Below are 16,632 nucleotides of genomic sequence, written 5' to 3' on the forward strand. Positions count from 1 at the left end.
ATATGTTAGTGATTATTATACACACGTTTATCTTATATACGAACAGTACGTATATATCATTTATGCATCATATTTATGCATATACATGTATATACGTATGTATACACACCTATTACATATATATGAAAGGAGAGAATGAGAGAGAAAGCAAGTGCTGTGAGTTATATCCCATGAAGACTTACAAAAATTCAAAGCAATGTATTAATAGGTTTAGATTTACCCCAAAGTGAAACACCCCAGTGAAGAGCTGGGTGTGGTATCAGAATGGCAGAAGCCTTTGTCAACTACGTTGATTGATTTCCTTAAACAGGTCTTCCCACCCTAGGAGTTGCTGCCTTCTCCTTGAAGTTTCTCTCAGTGTGCTTGATTACTGAGGAAGAGAGAGAGAGAGAGAGGGAGAGGAGAAAGAGGTGGAGGGAAGGGCGCAGAGAGGGAGGAGGGAAGGAATGAGAGAGAATGGGAAGGAAAAAGCAAAAGACGCTCGGCAAACACCAGGAGGGCCAAGAAAAATATTTAATCCGAACAATGAATATTGTCATTTCCTCCCACAGTCTGCATTCCCCGTCCTCTTCCACGGGCGGGCTCAGGGAGCAAGCAATGCCCACCTGCCTGGCATGAGAGTGCATGTGCTGGGGGCCCCCGGGGGCCAGCACGCGTGTCGGGGGCTGCCGTGGAACGTTCCCACCATCGGCTCAGGCCTGCTTCAACCTCCCGTGAACTGCAGGCTGGCCAAGGAGCCCGGAGAGGGGACGGCGGAGGGGAACGCTCGAAGTCAGAGCAGGACCCCAGCCGTCCGCCCTGGGCCTTCTCCCAGGACTCCCGTGCTCTCCCGTCCCCGTCTCCCAGCTGCAGGTCCTCCGCCTCTGACTTCTGCATGTTTCCTTGCGCTTTCGCCTCCCTCGCCTCCCAGAGCTTTGTGAGCTCTTGAACAGAGCCTGTACAGCTCCATGGCCCGATCGTGAGGGGTCTGGTGCTGGCAGAGGCCCAGAGAGGAGGCACGGGTGCGGGGCCACCTCCAGAGGTGCCTGGAGGCCAGGGGGAGGTCCCACCTGCTCAGCAAGGCACCTGCAGCGGCCGACATTCTGCTCTCAGCTTCCTTCTTCTGACGCTTGCAGTTTGGTTCCTTGAGAGTCTGCGGTTAGCGAACCTCTCCCTGGAAGGCCGTGCCGAGCTATCTCAGGTGATGTTTTAGAGAGAGTCATTGATAGTGAGAACAGCTATCTGGGGAGGCTATTAGGGGAGCCAGACAGAGGAAAGGTACCTTCTTATCTTGGAGGAAAGGCCAGAGGAGTAGGAAGCAAAAACTATTCTGCCTTCTTAGCTTACAAAGTCGATTCGGCACGTGTCTCACTCACCAGCTATTCACGAAGCAGCTAGTGTGGTCTGTTAGGTGTTGTGCTGACGTAGGGGCCTTACTGCTGATGGAAGGAAACAGGAGTGGAAAAGGAGACAAACCGGAAGTGTCTCTGCCCCGTAGTCCTTGCACAGTTCAGACCTCTTGTGTTCAACGTTTCTACCTCTGACCTTGAACCACAGTAGGCTGGCTCCAATTATCTGGAGCCAAGGCAGGAAATTCCCCCAACGCACAATTGTTAATTTTTTCCTCTCTTAAAGAAGAAAGCCAAATGCCATGTAGCAAGACCGTCAGGAGAGTTTGCAGGCCACCTGTAACGCCCCTCCCACCGTGAAAACAAGACAAAATCATGAGAATTAACGGGTCCGCCAGCCTTGCGATGGAGACACAAATGGGTTCTGAGGGTGTGTCATCATCAGCTCCCACTGGGAGCCCCAGCACAGCCATTAGGTCACGTGGAGGACTGCTGCCGTGTCTTGAGAAGCATTGCTGTGTGGTTCAAGAAGGAGGAGGGTGGAGCTGCCATGAAATCCCAATTTAACAGCAAAGGACTGGAAATCACTGGCATCCAATCTGGACTAGCTGACTGTGCAGGATCCGCTGCTCCAGAGAAAAGGGAAAGCGTGAGAGACAGGAGTGAGACCGATGGAGGAGGAGAGAAAAGGTTTGGAGGCATTTTGTTTAGGACATGGAGCTGGGGGTTGATGCCGAGGGGGCAGGCAGTGACCTTGTGAGTGATTATGGGGATTTGAGGAAGGAGTTAAGGTGGTGGCAGAGAGTGGCTTGGAGCATGGGGTGCTCTCACAGCCTCAGACAGTTTTGGTAAAAGGTGGAGGGAGAAAAGGGCCCACAGCACAGGACACTGTTCCATCAGCAGCAGTGGTTCTATACAGTAACGTTTCTCAACCAAGGGACAGATCACAGATTTGCAGGAGGGCTTTGTCGTTTTGTTAAGCCCCCTGAGAGAGTGTGCCAAGAACCGTGGGGAGGTGTTCTCTTCTCATGTCTCCCGTGAGAAGCAAAGCTCTGACTTGGAGACCGTGTTTTTCTGGCACAGATACGTGCAGACATACCCTGCTGCCCCAAATTCACCATCGGGGCCCTAATATCCCCCCCGGGGGTGGATAAGAAGAAGCATCAGGGCCGTTTGGGGCCAAGAGGAGGGGCCGCGTGGGGAAGCTGGTCGTGTGTGTTTGTAAGTGAGGTGGGGAGCCTGTGCCGCCGGGTCTTTTTTTGCAGCTAAGTGGAAGGAGCTGCTAGGAGGTAATTTTTGACTGAAAAGTAAGTCACAGAGAGTCTTCTCACCTTCCTGTTTTCCTGTGGTGCCCATCAGGGAAGAGGTGTCTGTGACGGTTTGGGGTTTTTCAGAGGCTAAGACACCTGAGTCACCACTACGGTTTGGAGGAGAACCCTGGTTTCCAGAAGCCAGACAGGCTTTTCCCACTCTATTTTTATAAGTCCCAGACCCATTTCCCTTGTCACCCGACTCTCCTCCATGACTCAGAGGGGTACATTTATGGTGAGAGTGAAGGGAACAGGAGGCTCTCAGGGATGAGAGCGTCCACGCTTTGACTCTAAAGTACGGGTGGCAGAATCTTGACATCTTTTTGACCAGAGTCTCTCTGGAGGGAATTCAGACACCCACCCACACTGGCACAAAGCAATGGTACATTCCTGCCGCCTTCATAAAACTAGGATTCATTGAGTACTTACTGTGGGCCAGGTACTGGGCTAAGTATTTCACCTCCATTCACTCATTTTTTTCTTGACAGCAACCCTCTGAATAGGTGTTATTCCTATTTTACGAATGAGGATACCGCAGCTTAAAGCACAGTAACTCGCTCAGGCTCTAATAGTTAGTAAGGAGCAGAGCTGGGACCTGGGCGTAGGTTTATCTCACACCATACCTCATACTCTGAATCACCATACTGTACAGCCTTGAGCATTTTCCTGGGCAGGAGCTGCTAAGCTTTGGGTACCTTGCTGCAGATAAAATTATTACGGGTGAAAGAAGTCATTTGACCTTATTTTGTTTGCTTTTCTTTTTCCGTTCTCAATGCATTCTGTTTCTCTCAGAAGAGATTCGTTTTTGCACTACTTGGCTATTACTATTCTAAGACTACACTTTGGTTTTGGTGTCAGAGAGAGATAAGCTGGTGATAATCAGGCTTCTCTTTCCAGCCCTGTAAAGGTCCCCCTTTGCTCTTCCTTTTTTGAGGGTAAGAAGAGCAACCCATCAAAAGAAGAGCAGCCCAGCCTCTCTCAGAGTTAGGTATTCACTTTAGGTATAATTCTACAAAGCTTGACACGTGTGTGTGTGTGTGTGTGTGTGTGTGTGTGTGTGTGTGTGTGTGTGTGTGTGTGTGTGTGTGTGTGTGTGTGTGTGTGTGTGTGTGTGTGTGTGTGTGTGTGTGTGTGTGTGTGTGTGTGTGTGTGTGTGTGTGTGTGTGTGTGTAAGGAGGCTCATTTAGTAAAGGGGTAAATAGCCCAATGCAAAGAGCCTCCTTATAAGGAAAAAGGAAAAAGATTCATGTTAATGACTTTGTATTCTGTAAGTTATTAAAAGGCAGGGGAACAGGAATTTTGTAAATGTTTTTTTCTTCTGTGAAAATTGTTCAGAAGCTACATGATCTCACATGGACCAGTAAAGCACAACAGACCACAAGAGTAGACCTGAGTACTGACCCCTCTCTAGGGGCCACCAAATGGGGCCGTTTCCCTCTGCCTATCCAACAGAATGTGTATCTTCATTGCTTTCCTTTCAATTATGTCTTGCTTATCTATTGTTTGAAGAGTAGACTCTTGGCCTTCAAGGGGGTACTCTTCGCAGTTTCAGCTGTTAGCTGGTAACCCAGCATGTCTTTAATATCTTAGTGACTAGTGACTTTGCCGAGGCCTGGATTGAACCATGGAGACTTCAGGGCTGGTAGGCAGGAGAAAATCTCTTAGTTCCAAGTGAGCCAAGCTACCTGTGCAACATCACCATTCCATATGTCATTCCATATCAGTCCTCACATTTTATCTTAGTAAAATTCTAACAGAGTCACTTAAAAGATCTCCATCTTGCAAAGCCCCAAGACCTGGGCCCCGATTCCCGATCAGCTGTTAAAACCCAGCAACTTGATTACAGATAGTGTTTGCAAACATTCCTAGGACAGCCACAGTTTCACTGTCTTCTTTCTGCTCTGGTTTTCAGCTTCTTTTTGCTGTTGGCCCCTGGCAATTTCCATTCTTTTCTTACTATACCACCTGTAGAACTGAGATGATATTGATAACTTTATTCAACATTTTTAGCTTGTTAATAGAACTTTAGATGGTGTATTCTATTATTTCTTCCCACTCAGAAATAAATGTGTACCAATACTCTGCACCTAGTAGGAGAGGACTAATGAAAAGGAGGGATCTGGTTATAAAGTATGCTAAAAAAAAATGTATTTAGTCACCATCATAGTTATTTATTTCTTGAGAACCTACTGTGCATCAGAAACTGAACTAGTAGCTGGGACTGAAGGGGATTAGACTCTGAGCCCTTGATAATACGTTCTGAATGTTAAGTCCTATAATGCACATATGGATAAAACATACCATAGGACACAGGCAAGGAGAACTCTCTGGGTCTAGGAAGCCAGATGAGATTTTCCAGAGGAGCTTGTATCTAAGAAATTCTTCCTGCACAACCCATCTCAGGGTATCTGTCGATTTTAATTTTACATTTTCCAAGAAGATTGTTGCAAACCCACATATGTGAGATCACTGGCACCCTCCCACCCCAGGGGGTGAACACGGGAGGAGTGGAACAACTCCATTTCCTCTTTTCCTCAGATGACTGCAATGAGCAGAAAATGCCTGGCTTTAGCATTCTAGGGCCCAGAAATAAATGTTTCTGGGTTGCAGGCATCTGCTGATGGGATGGGAGCACAGTGCTGCTTCCTCCTGGCAAAATCAGCTTCTAGGAAAATATGGGCCAACCGAGCCCCAGGGCCAGAAGGAGCTATAGTACCAGGTAGCTTATTTGGGTAAACTTTTAACCTGCAACTGAGAAAAAGAGAAGTGAAGTTGTGGGGGGTCTAGGGGAATTGAGATTATATATATGATCCTTTCTCTGTTTCTACATTGGATCGCTGGGTTCACTTCATTATTAATGTTCTTGCACCTAAGCCCTTTTTATAGAGGTGCCAAAGGAATCTGTTACCCTGCATTCCCAAGAAATTAGAAGGTTAATGGAATAATCAGAGAGTGGTAGCATGGTTTAGCAGAAAGAACAGCAAGAATCAAGAAATTTGGGCTACGTTCCCAGGATTGTTACAACTAGCCTTGCAAACAAGACATTTCACTGTTTTAAGGGGCCACTTCAGCATTTGTAAAATGAGAGTTTTGTACTAGATAGTATTCAAGAATCCATCCAGCCTTTGAATTTTATGCATCTATGGTCCTTAAAAAAAAAAAAGAAAGCAACTAATGTTCTGGTCATCAAGAGTCCCTGAGGGGCCTCAAAGACCTCTGAATTTTGCCCCTGAGATTCGCAGGTGAAGCAGTGGACACGTGGGCAGATCCAAGGGCTGAAGGAACCAGGCTGGAGGTCACCATTCATTGGAGAGCCAGAGAACTTCCATCTGCTGCGTGGACTTCACTGGGTGTGGCGCCACAGCTGCCTGGGGAGATGGCTTCTTTTGGCCTGATGTAGCCTAATCAATATGAAGGACTGGGTGTGGGTCTGATTTGTCATTCACGTAACGAGAAGGTTTTGATGGGACATGATGTAGGAGAAAGAAAATAGTGTTAGGCATTATACAGAAATGTGATTAGCGTCTTCTCCTGTTTCAACACGCTCCTCAAGAGTACTTATCGGGCTTCTGTCCCATGCTTTACCTATAGGGGTATAATCACTTTGGGCTGATATCTCAATCTTTATGTTAGTAGAGCAGAGGGTCTGAAGCCCAAACTAACCTTTCTAGAACATCAGTGTGCTCATGGGTTCTGCTGCAGGCTGTAGAAGAAAAATGTTCTTAATCTAATTCACATAATAGAAGTACTATCAGCCAATCAGTCAAAGCTTATGGAACTCTTCCTGACAGTGGGCTCTGTGGTGAGCAGTCTGGCCTATCTATTTCTACCCTCTTCTTTCACTTGCACAGTTTTCTCAGGCCCCTCTACCCCTCTGAATCATCCAGTGCTAAACTCTTTTTCATGTGGGCTAGATGTAGCAAAGCCAGCCCCTGAACGCTCATGTCGTCCTTTCCGCATCCCCACCCACCCCAAATCTGGACTAGGTACTTCTATCTGCATCTCTATGCTAGCACTCGTCATCATAAGCTATAACTGCAAGTGGGGGGTTCTCTTGAGGACTGGAGCCATGTTTTATTTCTCTCTGTACCCTCATAACAATGCCTGGTACAAATAGGTGAGGAATAAATGCTGAGTGATTGAATAAATGACTACATCCATAGGCAACAGACAGAGCTACCATTCCTATACCCAACTCCCCAGAACAATTTAAACAGAAAATATCACCAGATAATATAACATAAAGGAGAAATTATCTTACTTCTGAGAAGTCAAGTCATATGGATAGGATAGACTGACAGCCTTTCCTCTTTGTATTTCATCACTTACGCACTTCCATTCATATGGCCACCTCAACTGCTGGAACATAGCCAGTTGGCAAGAAAAGCGTTCCTGTAACAACTGAAATAGGTATCATCAAGCTCATACATCAAAAGAAGAGCAACCCAGCCTCTCTCTCAGATTTAAGTATTCATTTTAGGTATAATTCTACAAAGCTTGACCCATGAGGGGGTGTGTGTGTGTGTGTGTGTGTTGAAGGAGGCTCATTTAGTAAAGGGGTAAATAGCCCAATGCAAAGAGCCTCCTTATAAGTAAAAAGGAAAAATATTCATGTTAATGACTTTGTATTCTATAAGTTATTAAAAGGCAGGGAGACAGGATTTTTTTTAACATCTTTATTGGAGTGTAATTGCTTTACAATGGTGTGTTAGTTTCTGCTTTATAACAAAGTGAATCAGTTATACATATACATATGTTCCCATATCTCTTCCCTCTTGTGTCTCCCTCCCTCCCACCCTCCCTATCCCACCCTTCTAGGTGGTCACAAACCACCTAGCTGATCTCCCTGTGCTAAAGTGAGAGAGTGGCATGGACATATATACACTACCAAACGTAAAATAGGTAGCTAGTGGGAAGCAGCCGCATAGCACAGGAAACAGGAATTTTATACAGGTTTTTTTCTTTTGTGAAAACAATTAAAATGAAAATTAAAAAGTGGCTCTTAAAGAAATAAGCTTTAGGTACTTGAAAAATTCTCTTATTTGGAACACTTTGTTTTCTGATGTTACAGGAAAATGAGGTGCATGTATGGGTAGTGAAAAATTCACCTATGGACACGTTGTGCAGAGAAGCCAAGCCTTGTACCATTCCTTGGGGAAGCTTCCTGTGGGGAGGAGTGATGTCCCAAGTCAGACACCTTTCAATTATTGAGATTTGCGTCCCCCAATCTAGTCCAGTCTTCAGATACTTTAAAAACTTTGGATCGATTAGTCATTTTTCCCTTCCTATTTTTTCCATTGTAACTTTGGACTCAAGCTGTCAAGCTTTCAGGCACACGTTGCCATAGGAGACTCTGTTTGTTTAGGGTGGAGTAGTTATTTTTGGCAGGTTAGGGGAGGAGCAATTAATTCTAATAGGTATATAGTAAATTAAATACTTGTGTCTTTCCAACCTTTTCTCTGTATTTATGCTCCTTTTTATAAATTCCCTTCTCTTCCCAGATGACCCTTCAAGAACATTCTAGAAATCATGTCCAGGCTATAGCCATCAAAGTCTAGTGAGCTCTAGAGAAGGTCACCTAGACAATTTCTAATCTTTTCAACATACCTTCCCTAATACTCTTGAGATGAGAAGCCATCCTTGGGGAAGAGGTTGGAAAGAAAGATTCCCAGGATCTTTCATTAATCCATTCAAATGTCTAAGTTGTTGTTATGAAAAGGAAGATCTTTAGATTTCCCTTTAATCCTCCATATTGAAGACCATACTTTTATATGTAGGAGAAGTATTTTGGGTGCTCTTTGGATTTTTATAGACGATTACATGAAAAAGAAAGAAGAAACAGATTAAGTTTTGCCAATGAGTCAGTCAGGGTTGGGGGAAAAGTAACAGATGCAGTGTTAGATGAGGAAGATATACTCCAAACACTGGAAAAAGAAAATTCTGGGGGAATCTCAGTGGATGTATCTGGTCCTTCCAGGAGAACCCAAGGGCATCTATAGGTGTTAAGGATGCAGCTAGTTGTATTTTGACTCCTATTTGGCTGCAATTGTAGATTCAAGTTATGAGTATGTAGTTATTCCCAGTTCTCCAGAGCCAGAGTAACTGGCTCCAGGGTTAAAGACAAATGCTCATCTCAAAATCTATGTCTTTTATCCCAGTGAGGCGTGTGTTGAGAACAGAATTCATTTTCACTTCCTGCTCTCAACTGACATTGCTGTGCAGCTGTGTGACAGCTGTTGAGTTCCACCCCACAAGTAGCAGCTTCTCAGAGGTTCGCAAACTGGTATACATCTGGAATGATGTTCAAGTGACCTCAGGACCCCATAGAATAAATCAAAACATTGAAGAAATAACTTGGATGAGCTCATTCTGATGTAACTCAGTTGCTGAAAATTATTTAATGGCCATTAAAAAAAATATTTGTATTTATTTATTTATTTTTGGCTGCGTTGGGTCTTCGTTGCTGTGCGTGGGCTTTCTCTAGTTGCGGCGAGCAGGGGCTGCTCTTTGTTGTGGTGCACGGGCTTCTCATTGCGGTGGTTTCTTTTGTTGCGGAGCACAGGCTCTAGGCGCGCGGGCTTCAGTAGTTGTGGCACATGGGCTCGGTAGTTGTGGCTCGTGGGCTCTAGAGCGCAGGCTCAGTAGTTGTGGCGCACAGGCTTAGTTGCTCCGTGGCATGTGGGATCTTCCCGGACCAGGGCTTGAACCCATGTCCCCTGCATTGGCAGGCGGATCCTTAACCACTGCGCCACCAGGGAAGTCCCTTAATGGCCATTTTTTGCTTTAGTATCTATTTCATCAAAGCAGAGTGAAATAGGGAACAGTCCTTCTATTTGACATTTAAGGAGGGTGGGGGAAGAGAAGGTGATTTGAATGTGTGAACTGGAAGGTGGCCTCAGGCCTCAAGAGTCTACTGACTGTCCTGTGGCCCGAAGAGCTTGACTCCGAGATGCTTCCTGAGGCTTCGCAATTGGGTATCCACTCAGGGTGGGGAGCAGCTAATGTGGCTGAGTAGGTGGGCTGCCTGGGCTGGTGCACCCTCCAGGATGCCGTGGGACACTGTTTCCCTCTGAGAGTGGTTCTAGAGAAACAGTGCGCTGGGCTGCTGAGCTATTTTTTTTAACCGCTCGTTGCTGTTCTTATCATACATTCCCTTTTGGGGTGAAACACTCCACTAACTCTGGTTTGGCCTGGGCCCCTTTCCCATTTTGGTTCCTGTTAACTTGCAGCAGTAACAGGAGTAGATGGAAACCGTTTGGCTTCCTCTGCTCTAACCCTGTGTCTACCTGCTGTGCATGAAGTAGCTGTACATGTGGGATGATTTGTGTTCCGGCACTGGTGTCCCAAACCCTAGGACCACTGCATTCTGGACAAACATCACTTGAGTCTATAGCAACCCAGGCCTATTAGGGTCTCTAAGTACAAGGACCAGAAGAGATGGGGGTTATGGTCCTTAATCTGTGAGAAGCAGCAAAAAATCAAGATACATGACTTCTAAGCCTAAACTCTGCTTGACCTAGCTGTGTGACCCGGAGTAATTTTTGTCATCTCTATTTATCCCCATTTCCTCACTGATAAAATGGGACTTTAAAAGCCAAACCTGCCTGATGCACAGGTTTTCCTGATGATCAACAGAGTTAACGTGTGAAAATATTTTGTAACCTACCTAATGATGTAAAGACCTACTATTACGAGAAGGTGAAAAAGTCGATCAAGGAATTAAATGAACCATCCTGGTCCCTAGAGTAGGCCAGAAGCAGATACTGGTGGTGAAATTTGACAATTCCTTCGATCCAATGGTCTTATCTTGAGACTTTTCAACTTCTTGAGAGTGTTAGGTCAATTTTTACCCTGCCCCCTTTGGTGCTCTCCCGTAATAATGTCTCGAGTTCCATGGATTATGTTGGGAGTGGGATGAGTGGGAGAATAGGGTGAAGCTGAGTGAAGTTGTACTTAGACCGTTACTTGCTACCTCCTTACCAGCCTTTCCAAGCAGATGGTTGGTGTGATACCATCAATAACCGGGCCTACTGCCACTATGATGGGGGAGACTGCTGCTCTTCCACGCTCTCCTCCAAGAAGGTAAGTGAGGGCACCTGGGAGTGGGAGGGAGAGGGTGGCATTTCCAGGAATAGAGGCAGGAGCTTTGGCTAGCTCTCCTTCGTGGTGCATCATAATTTGTTTTTCTTCAACAGTCAAGAAGAGGGAATGATAACGAACAAACATGGGAGCTTCTACAGTGACAGGATTAAGGATAGTAATTTTAGGATAGGTTGTTAGAAAACACTAGTCTCTCATTGTCAGTCCTGTAACTGCTAGAGAAAAGCCATGCTTCTGCTGCTCAAAGACTCCCACCTGCTTATCATTGCCCAGGAGAAGTTTCTGTAGGTAGGGAAAAATGGCCTCTACTCCTTGGAGAGGCAGGATTATCCACGAAGTGGTATCCACTTATTATTAAACTTCACAGCTAAATGAATAATCCTATAAAGTGTATTCCAAGCACATTGCAGGTGTATGTTGAGCGGCCACCACGAGCTACCTGGAGCACTCCCCCGCTGTACCCTGAGCAGTAGCCCTTTCCTTGATGCCTTTTATCCTGTTGCTCTGGACGCTATTAAAATAGATATGCTTAAGCTAAGCCTATAAAATGGAATAGGCTGAAAATTTGGAATAATATGGATGAAAACCCAAGAGCTCCAAAGATAACTGACGCTAGTTGGCTGATTTGATGAATCAGAAATACACAAGAATGTTTCCTTCCTTGTATGTGTCTCCACAATAAAGTCACGTCTGCATGATTACCTCTACACAGACCTGAATACTCCTCCTAACGGCTAATATTTACTGATGGCTCACTCTGTGCCAGGCATTGTTCTCACCACTGACATGAATTAACTTATTTAGTACAGAGAGCTCAGGGACTTTTGTATCACTGTTCAATTTGGCCCCCTTTTGCTCTAAAACCCAGCAAATCCCAAACCGTGAGAAACAGATCAAGAGCTTGGATTGCAGGTCAGACCTCATGCCAACTAGTTCCTGGTCTCACTTGAAGAAAGTAACTGGTCAAGGATCCCATTTCTACTCAGGAAGGCATAACCACTTCGGAAGAAAGCAGTCAATTCTCTCCCCATCTCCATCTCACACTCAGCAGATCTAGGGTTTTTCTTTCATGGATTTTGGTGCCTGTGGCCAGTATACACATGAATCAGGATTGAAAAAGCATTTCACCCCTGTTGACTCCTAAATTACATTTAATTCATATGTGAAAATATGCTGGGAAATTTCCTCAAACCCCACCACCCGTTCTCCAGCCCACTTGCCCAGTCACCCAGCCTATCTCTTCAGTGTACTTGGACTATTAAATAATATGCTGATCTATTGTTGTTTCATTTGACTATCCATGCCCAAAGAGCAGAATCTTTGCCACTTTTACATCATGTCTCCTGAATGCCCAGTTCTCTCTGGAGCTAATTATGGACACTCAAAAAGTATGATTATCTGTTGGTAGCAGTGCAAGCAGGAAGAGAGCAACTTTTGCTGGACCATCTCTAACCTGGAGGAGGGATAATTACATAGCAGGAAGGCAATCTAGCCACAAACAACGGGTAGAGAGATGCATTGTTTCACCAAGCCAAAGTATATCCTGGGTTCAAGAAGGGCAAAACCTCAAGCTTATGAAGATAGAAGAGATGATTCTATGGCCCCAAGAACATCAAAAAAGTAGAAGACATAGAGCTAGGTAATAGAGCCTTGGTTTTCCAGATCGTAGTGTCATGACCTTGAGTTAAGTCACCCTACCTCTCTTGACCTTCTCTGTAAGAAGAAAATACTAACGTTCATCTTACCTACTTTACAAAGATTTTGTGAAGGTTGATAATAACGACAAAAACATTAACAGCAGTAGTTTTGAACACTAGTGGTAATATTAGAAGTAGTAGTAACAGATATTAGAGGTGCCTAGAAATGTGTGTTTCATATCCATCATCTTATTTAAACTACACTAACACCCTCTTGGGTAGTTGCTGTTGTCCTCCCACTTTATATATAAAGAAAGTGAAGCAAGGAAGGTTTACCTTGCCTAAGGAGACATGGTGTGTAACTGAAAGAACCGAGTGTTAATTTCAATTCTGTGATACTAACACGCAACCCCACACTTCCTCTGGGACCAAGTGAGAAAAAAAGCAAAAGCTGGTTGCACGTGTGACGCTTCGTGCAAAAATGAGTGATTGCAACGTCTCTTTGATTTCTCCTAGGTCATTCCATTCGCTGCTGACTGTGATCTGGATGAATGCACCTGCCGAGACCCCAAGGCGGAAGAAAACCTGTAACTGTGGGATCAAGCCCCTCCTTCCACTGCCCTGGAGGCAGTAAGAATCAGAGGCCTCCACAAAAGGAAACAAAAGATGAATGAAGAAGAAAGGTCATGAAATGAAGGAAGGAAGAAGAACACCAAGGATCCTGTAAGAAATGCAAGAGGACGTTTACAGGTGCCAACTATTGCATCAAGTAGCCCAAGTTAGGAAGAGTCACAGGCAAACATTTCTTCAAAGAGGCAGTTGATTTAAAGTGGAAAGAGAAATATGATATATATACAAGGACCCTCCTTCCCCATTTATATTCTATCAAATCCCATCCTCAACTCTTGCCCTGCTCCCTACTCTGCATCCTGCCAACTATTCAGCCCCACCCAACTTGTAAACCAATACCAAAATACTAGAAGAGAAGTTGCCAGGGACACTCTGCTCATACCCATTTTGAATGGATGGCCATCTTTCAGGGCTCGTCTAATCTAAACTGGCTCTCTCCCTTTCTTTGTGTAGTCTCCCTTAGTAATAATGAGGTTAGTTATTAATTCTTTATAAGTATTTAAACATAATGATATAAATATATTATATATATTATATTTTTTGCTGTCTACTAAGCTAAAAATTATCCATTGTTCCACACATGCTGCTGTGAAGTTCACGTCCAAAATGAATGCTGAGGGTTTGAGGACCAAAAGACAAGTTCTTCTGCCATCTTTCTATTCCTAGGGATTGGCAGGCTGAGAGGGAACTGGGGAAGGAAAGGGAGAGATTAGATGGAGTTTTTGATAATCACATGTCAGCTAATCATCTTTTTATGAACTGGGAGCTGAGCCCAGTTTGAGGAGATGGGGGCTTGGAATGATAATACTAAAAGGCATGGAAAGGTGGGTGGGGTTATCCATTGGTGATGGGTCCAGGAAAACTAGACTATGGTTCTTAAGTATCCATCCAAAAAGAATACATTCTCTTCAGTTCTTGGAACTCTTCGTTGCAGTTGGTGAGGCCCAGGATTTTCTGCACTTCCACAGGTGCCTGTTCCAAGTGTGGCTCTCAGCCAGTCACTCAGTCCACAAGTCTGTATGTAGGCTCACGCTCCCATCACCAGGATTACAGGAACTCACACATTCCTCATACTTGGCCTGTGGTCTCCCTTCTCCTAAGTCTCCAAGCCTGGCCATCATTCACAGCCACATGACCTATTGTTGACTTTCTGGGGAAAAAATGTCATGGAAATGACATCGGGGAAAGGTGGAGGAAACTGAAGAACAGGCAGGTTTGGAGGAGGCCATAGACAGGGGAGAAGTCAGGGTAAATCAGAGCCCAGGGCTGGAGGATGAATTGAGTCAAGGAGACTCAGCCTCGTTCCGAGTCTCCACAGCAGACCAAAGGGGATCTTTTGGACAATGCAGACTCGGAGGTAAATTCTATTCAAGTGTGATGTGTCAAATGTGTCCCAGAGAGAGCACTTGGAGCAAGCTGTGAAAGTAACATGGAGCAAGGGTGACACTCTGTGGGGAGAGAGAAGAATTTCAGCTGCTTAGGGTCCATTTTGTCGTTGTTACCCTTTCTTGTTCAATAGATGGACTGTATGTGAAATGACCGCGTTAACCTGCCTCTGTTTACGTCCTGGGCTGACTCATTTTGCACGTGGTCTACTGCAGTTGTTCTTTAGTGACGATTTATGGATTAGGCCTTGGGGAAAGAAAGTAAGGAGCTAGTTTCTTGTTCAATACCCCAGTTTATCATCTCAGGAAGGGAAGAACAGGCAAAAGTTCAAGGGCAGCCTTGGCCTCCCTGGATCGCCTGCTCTGGCTCTGACCACAGTTTTCTATTCTTCCCATCAACCCTGAAAGCAGTGGCTGTGCAAATATCAATAGAAAGAAGAAATGCTTCCCCCACTATCTTGAGCCAGACTTCACGTAGGAAAGAACAACATATTTATCTGTGGGGATCTGAAATGAGGGTGGCAAGGTCACCGGGGAAGGGAAAGACCAGAGTCTGCCCATCCAAAATACTCTTGTTCTCTGTATTTCCAGCCGTAATGGAAACAATAGCCTAGATACCTACTGTTCCCTATCTGGGTTCACATTTAGTTCCCCCAAGAAGAGAATATTTATTTCTGGGATTCTGATAGGCTTCAGTATGGAAAGGACAGAAGAAGAGTTTCGATTCTTCATTTTAAAACAGTTGTAAGATGGTTATCCAAATTTCCTGAAGCATATCAGACTCTGTGCAGGGGAATCCTGCCATGTCTGAGCTTGGGAGTTATCCTGGGCTTCACCCAGCTCAGGAAGGCTACATCCACCCCCCCCCCCACCTCCTCCCACCCCAAGCCCCAGGAATACGGAGCCTGTGGTTCATGCCAGCATGGATCTGGGCTCAGTCTTCCCACAGGAGTTACAGTGAGAACATTTCTCTTTCGTACTTCATTTTAAAATATTTCATTCTCTGTTGGCAACATCTGCACTCCATCGCTGCCCTGGGAAGGTGAGAGGAGGGTTCTGGGGGGTGTGTGGAAAGCCTTTCAGGCTACAGGCTGCCCAGCCCAAGTCAGTCCTGGCCATTCATAGATGGCAGGTTCTTCCAGCCTTTGTCCCTGGAGCCTAGTGCTTCGAGCTCCTCAGGTCACTAATAAAGTTGAAGCTCTAAGACACCACGGTCACAAATCCCCAGTGGATATTAACTCACACTCACTGCATGTGGTGGTCTGCATTCTGCTGCTCTTCCCCATACATGGGGCCACAGAGGGCCTCTCCCAGAGGCTCTTCCATTTGTTTCCTTGTTCCAAAATCACTTCTCTGCTTCTTCTTTTTCCCAGTAACTAGGAGCGCTGGGGTCCAGGTTGCCTAGGGCTGGATGACTCTGATGATTAGTGTGACAGTTTCCAACTAGAGAGATGAGAGGGCAGAGTGGGGAGAATGGTCAGCTGACAAACTTGTACATGAAAGTAAAGAGCTATTCTTGATTCTCTCTTTTCCTTCCCCCCCATTACAAGGCATTGGATTTGGCATGTCCTCTCCTCTGTGAGATCACTATTGAGTGTGTCAGTTAGCATCCCAAGGGGCTGGCTTGATTGGGAACACAGTGAAAGGAGCTATCTACTGTATTGTAACGTAAAACAGCTACAGCCAGTTATTTTGTAAGATTATAAAATATTCATTAAAACATCAGCACACAAAATGGGACGTGTCTTTGGTGTCTTATTCTTCGTTTAAATCATTCCATCACTTCCAAATTGCCAGAGCACTTCATTTGCTCGTTTCAGGTCTGGACATCCATCATGGATTAACTGATGATTCTTTTCAGTCACTTGAAAACTATTTATTAAGTAAATGGTATGCATAAGGCAGATAAACATGAAAGTTCACAAGAAGAGATGACATATACAAAAGCAGAGTACACAGTAGTCATGTCAAGTGCCTCATGAGTTGTAGGAATAAAATGCAAGAATCATTTACAGTCCAGAGGCAGTAGCGTCACCTCTGGAGGCCAAAGGCAGGGAGTATTTGAAAGATGGTCCATGAAGGATGCATACGAGCTTGATTGATAGGCAGAAATGGGAAAGGGGGAGAGAAGAGTCCAGGCAAAGTGAAGAACAGGGTTGACCCTATGGAAGCAGGAAGGGGAAAAGGCTGGGTGATAGCAGACGTCCCTGGGGCATCCAACTTAGCTAGAAGGGAGAACTCA

At 45.2% G+C, this 16,632-nt stretch overlaps 1 protein-coding gene across 1 annotated transcript in view; it reads left to right on the forward strand.

Annotated features, from left to right (window-relative positions):
• Positions 1-16,113, forward strand: part of PAPPA2 (pappalysin 2) — a 280,753-nt gene extending 264,640 nt beyond the window's left edge. Inside the window, exons 21-22 of the mRNA XM_060009722.1 lie at positions 10,622-10,720; positions 12,892-16,113. Of these exons, the coding sequence (XP_059865705.1) occupies positions 10,622-10,720; positions 12,892-12,966 (174 nt within the window). The 3' untranslated portion in view covers positions 12,967-16,113. The remainder of the gene's footprint in view (positions 1-10,621; positions 10,721-12,891) is intronic.
• The last annotated feature ends 519 nt before the right edge of the window (positions 16,114-16,632 follow it).

Source organism: Delphinus delphis, chromosome 1 (assembly GCF_949987515.2).
Source record: "Delphinus delphis chromosome 1, mDelDel1.2, whole genome shotgun sequence".
NCBI lineage: Eukaryota > Metazoa > Chordata > Mammalia > Artiodactyla > Delphinidae > Delphinus > Delphinus delphis.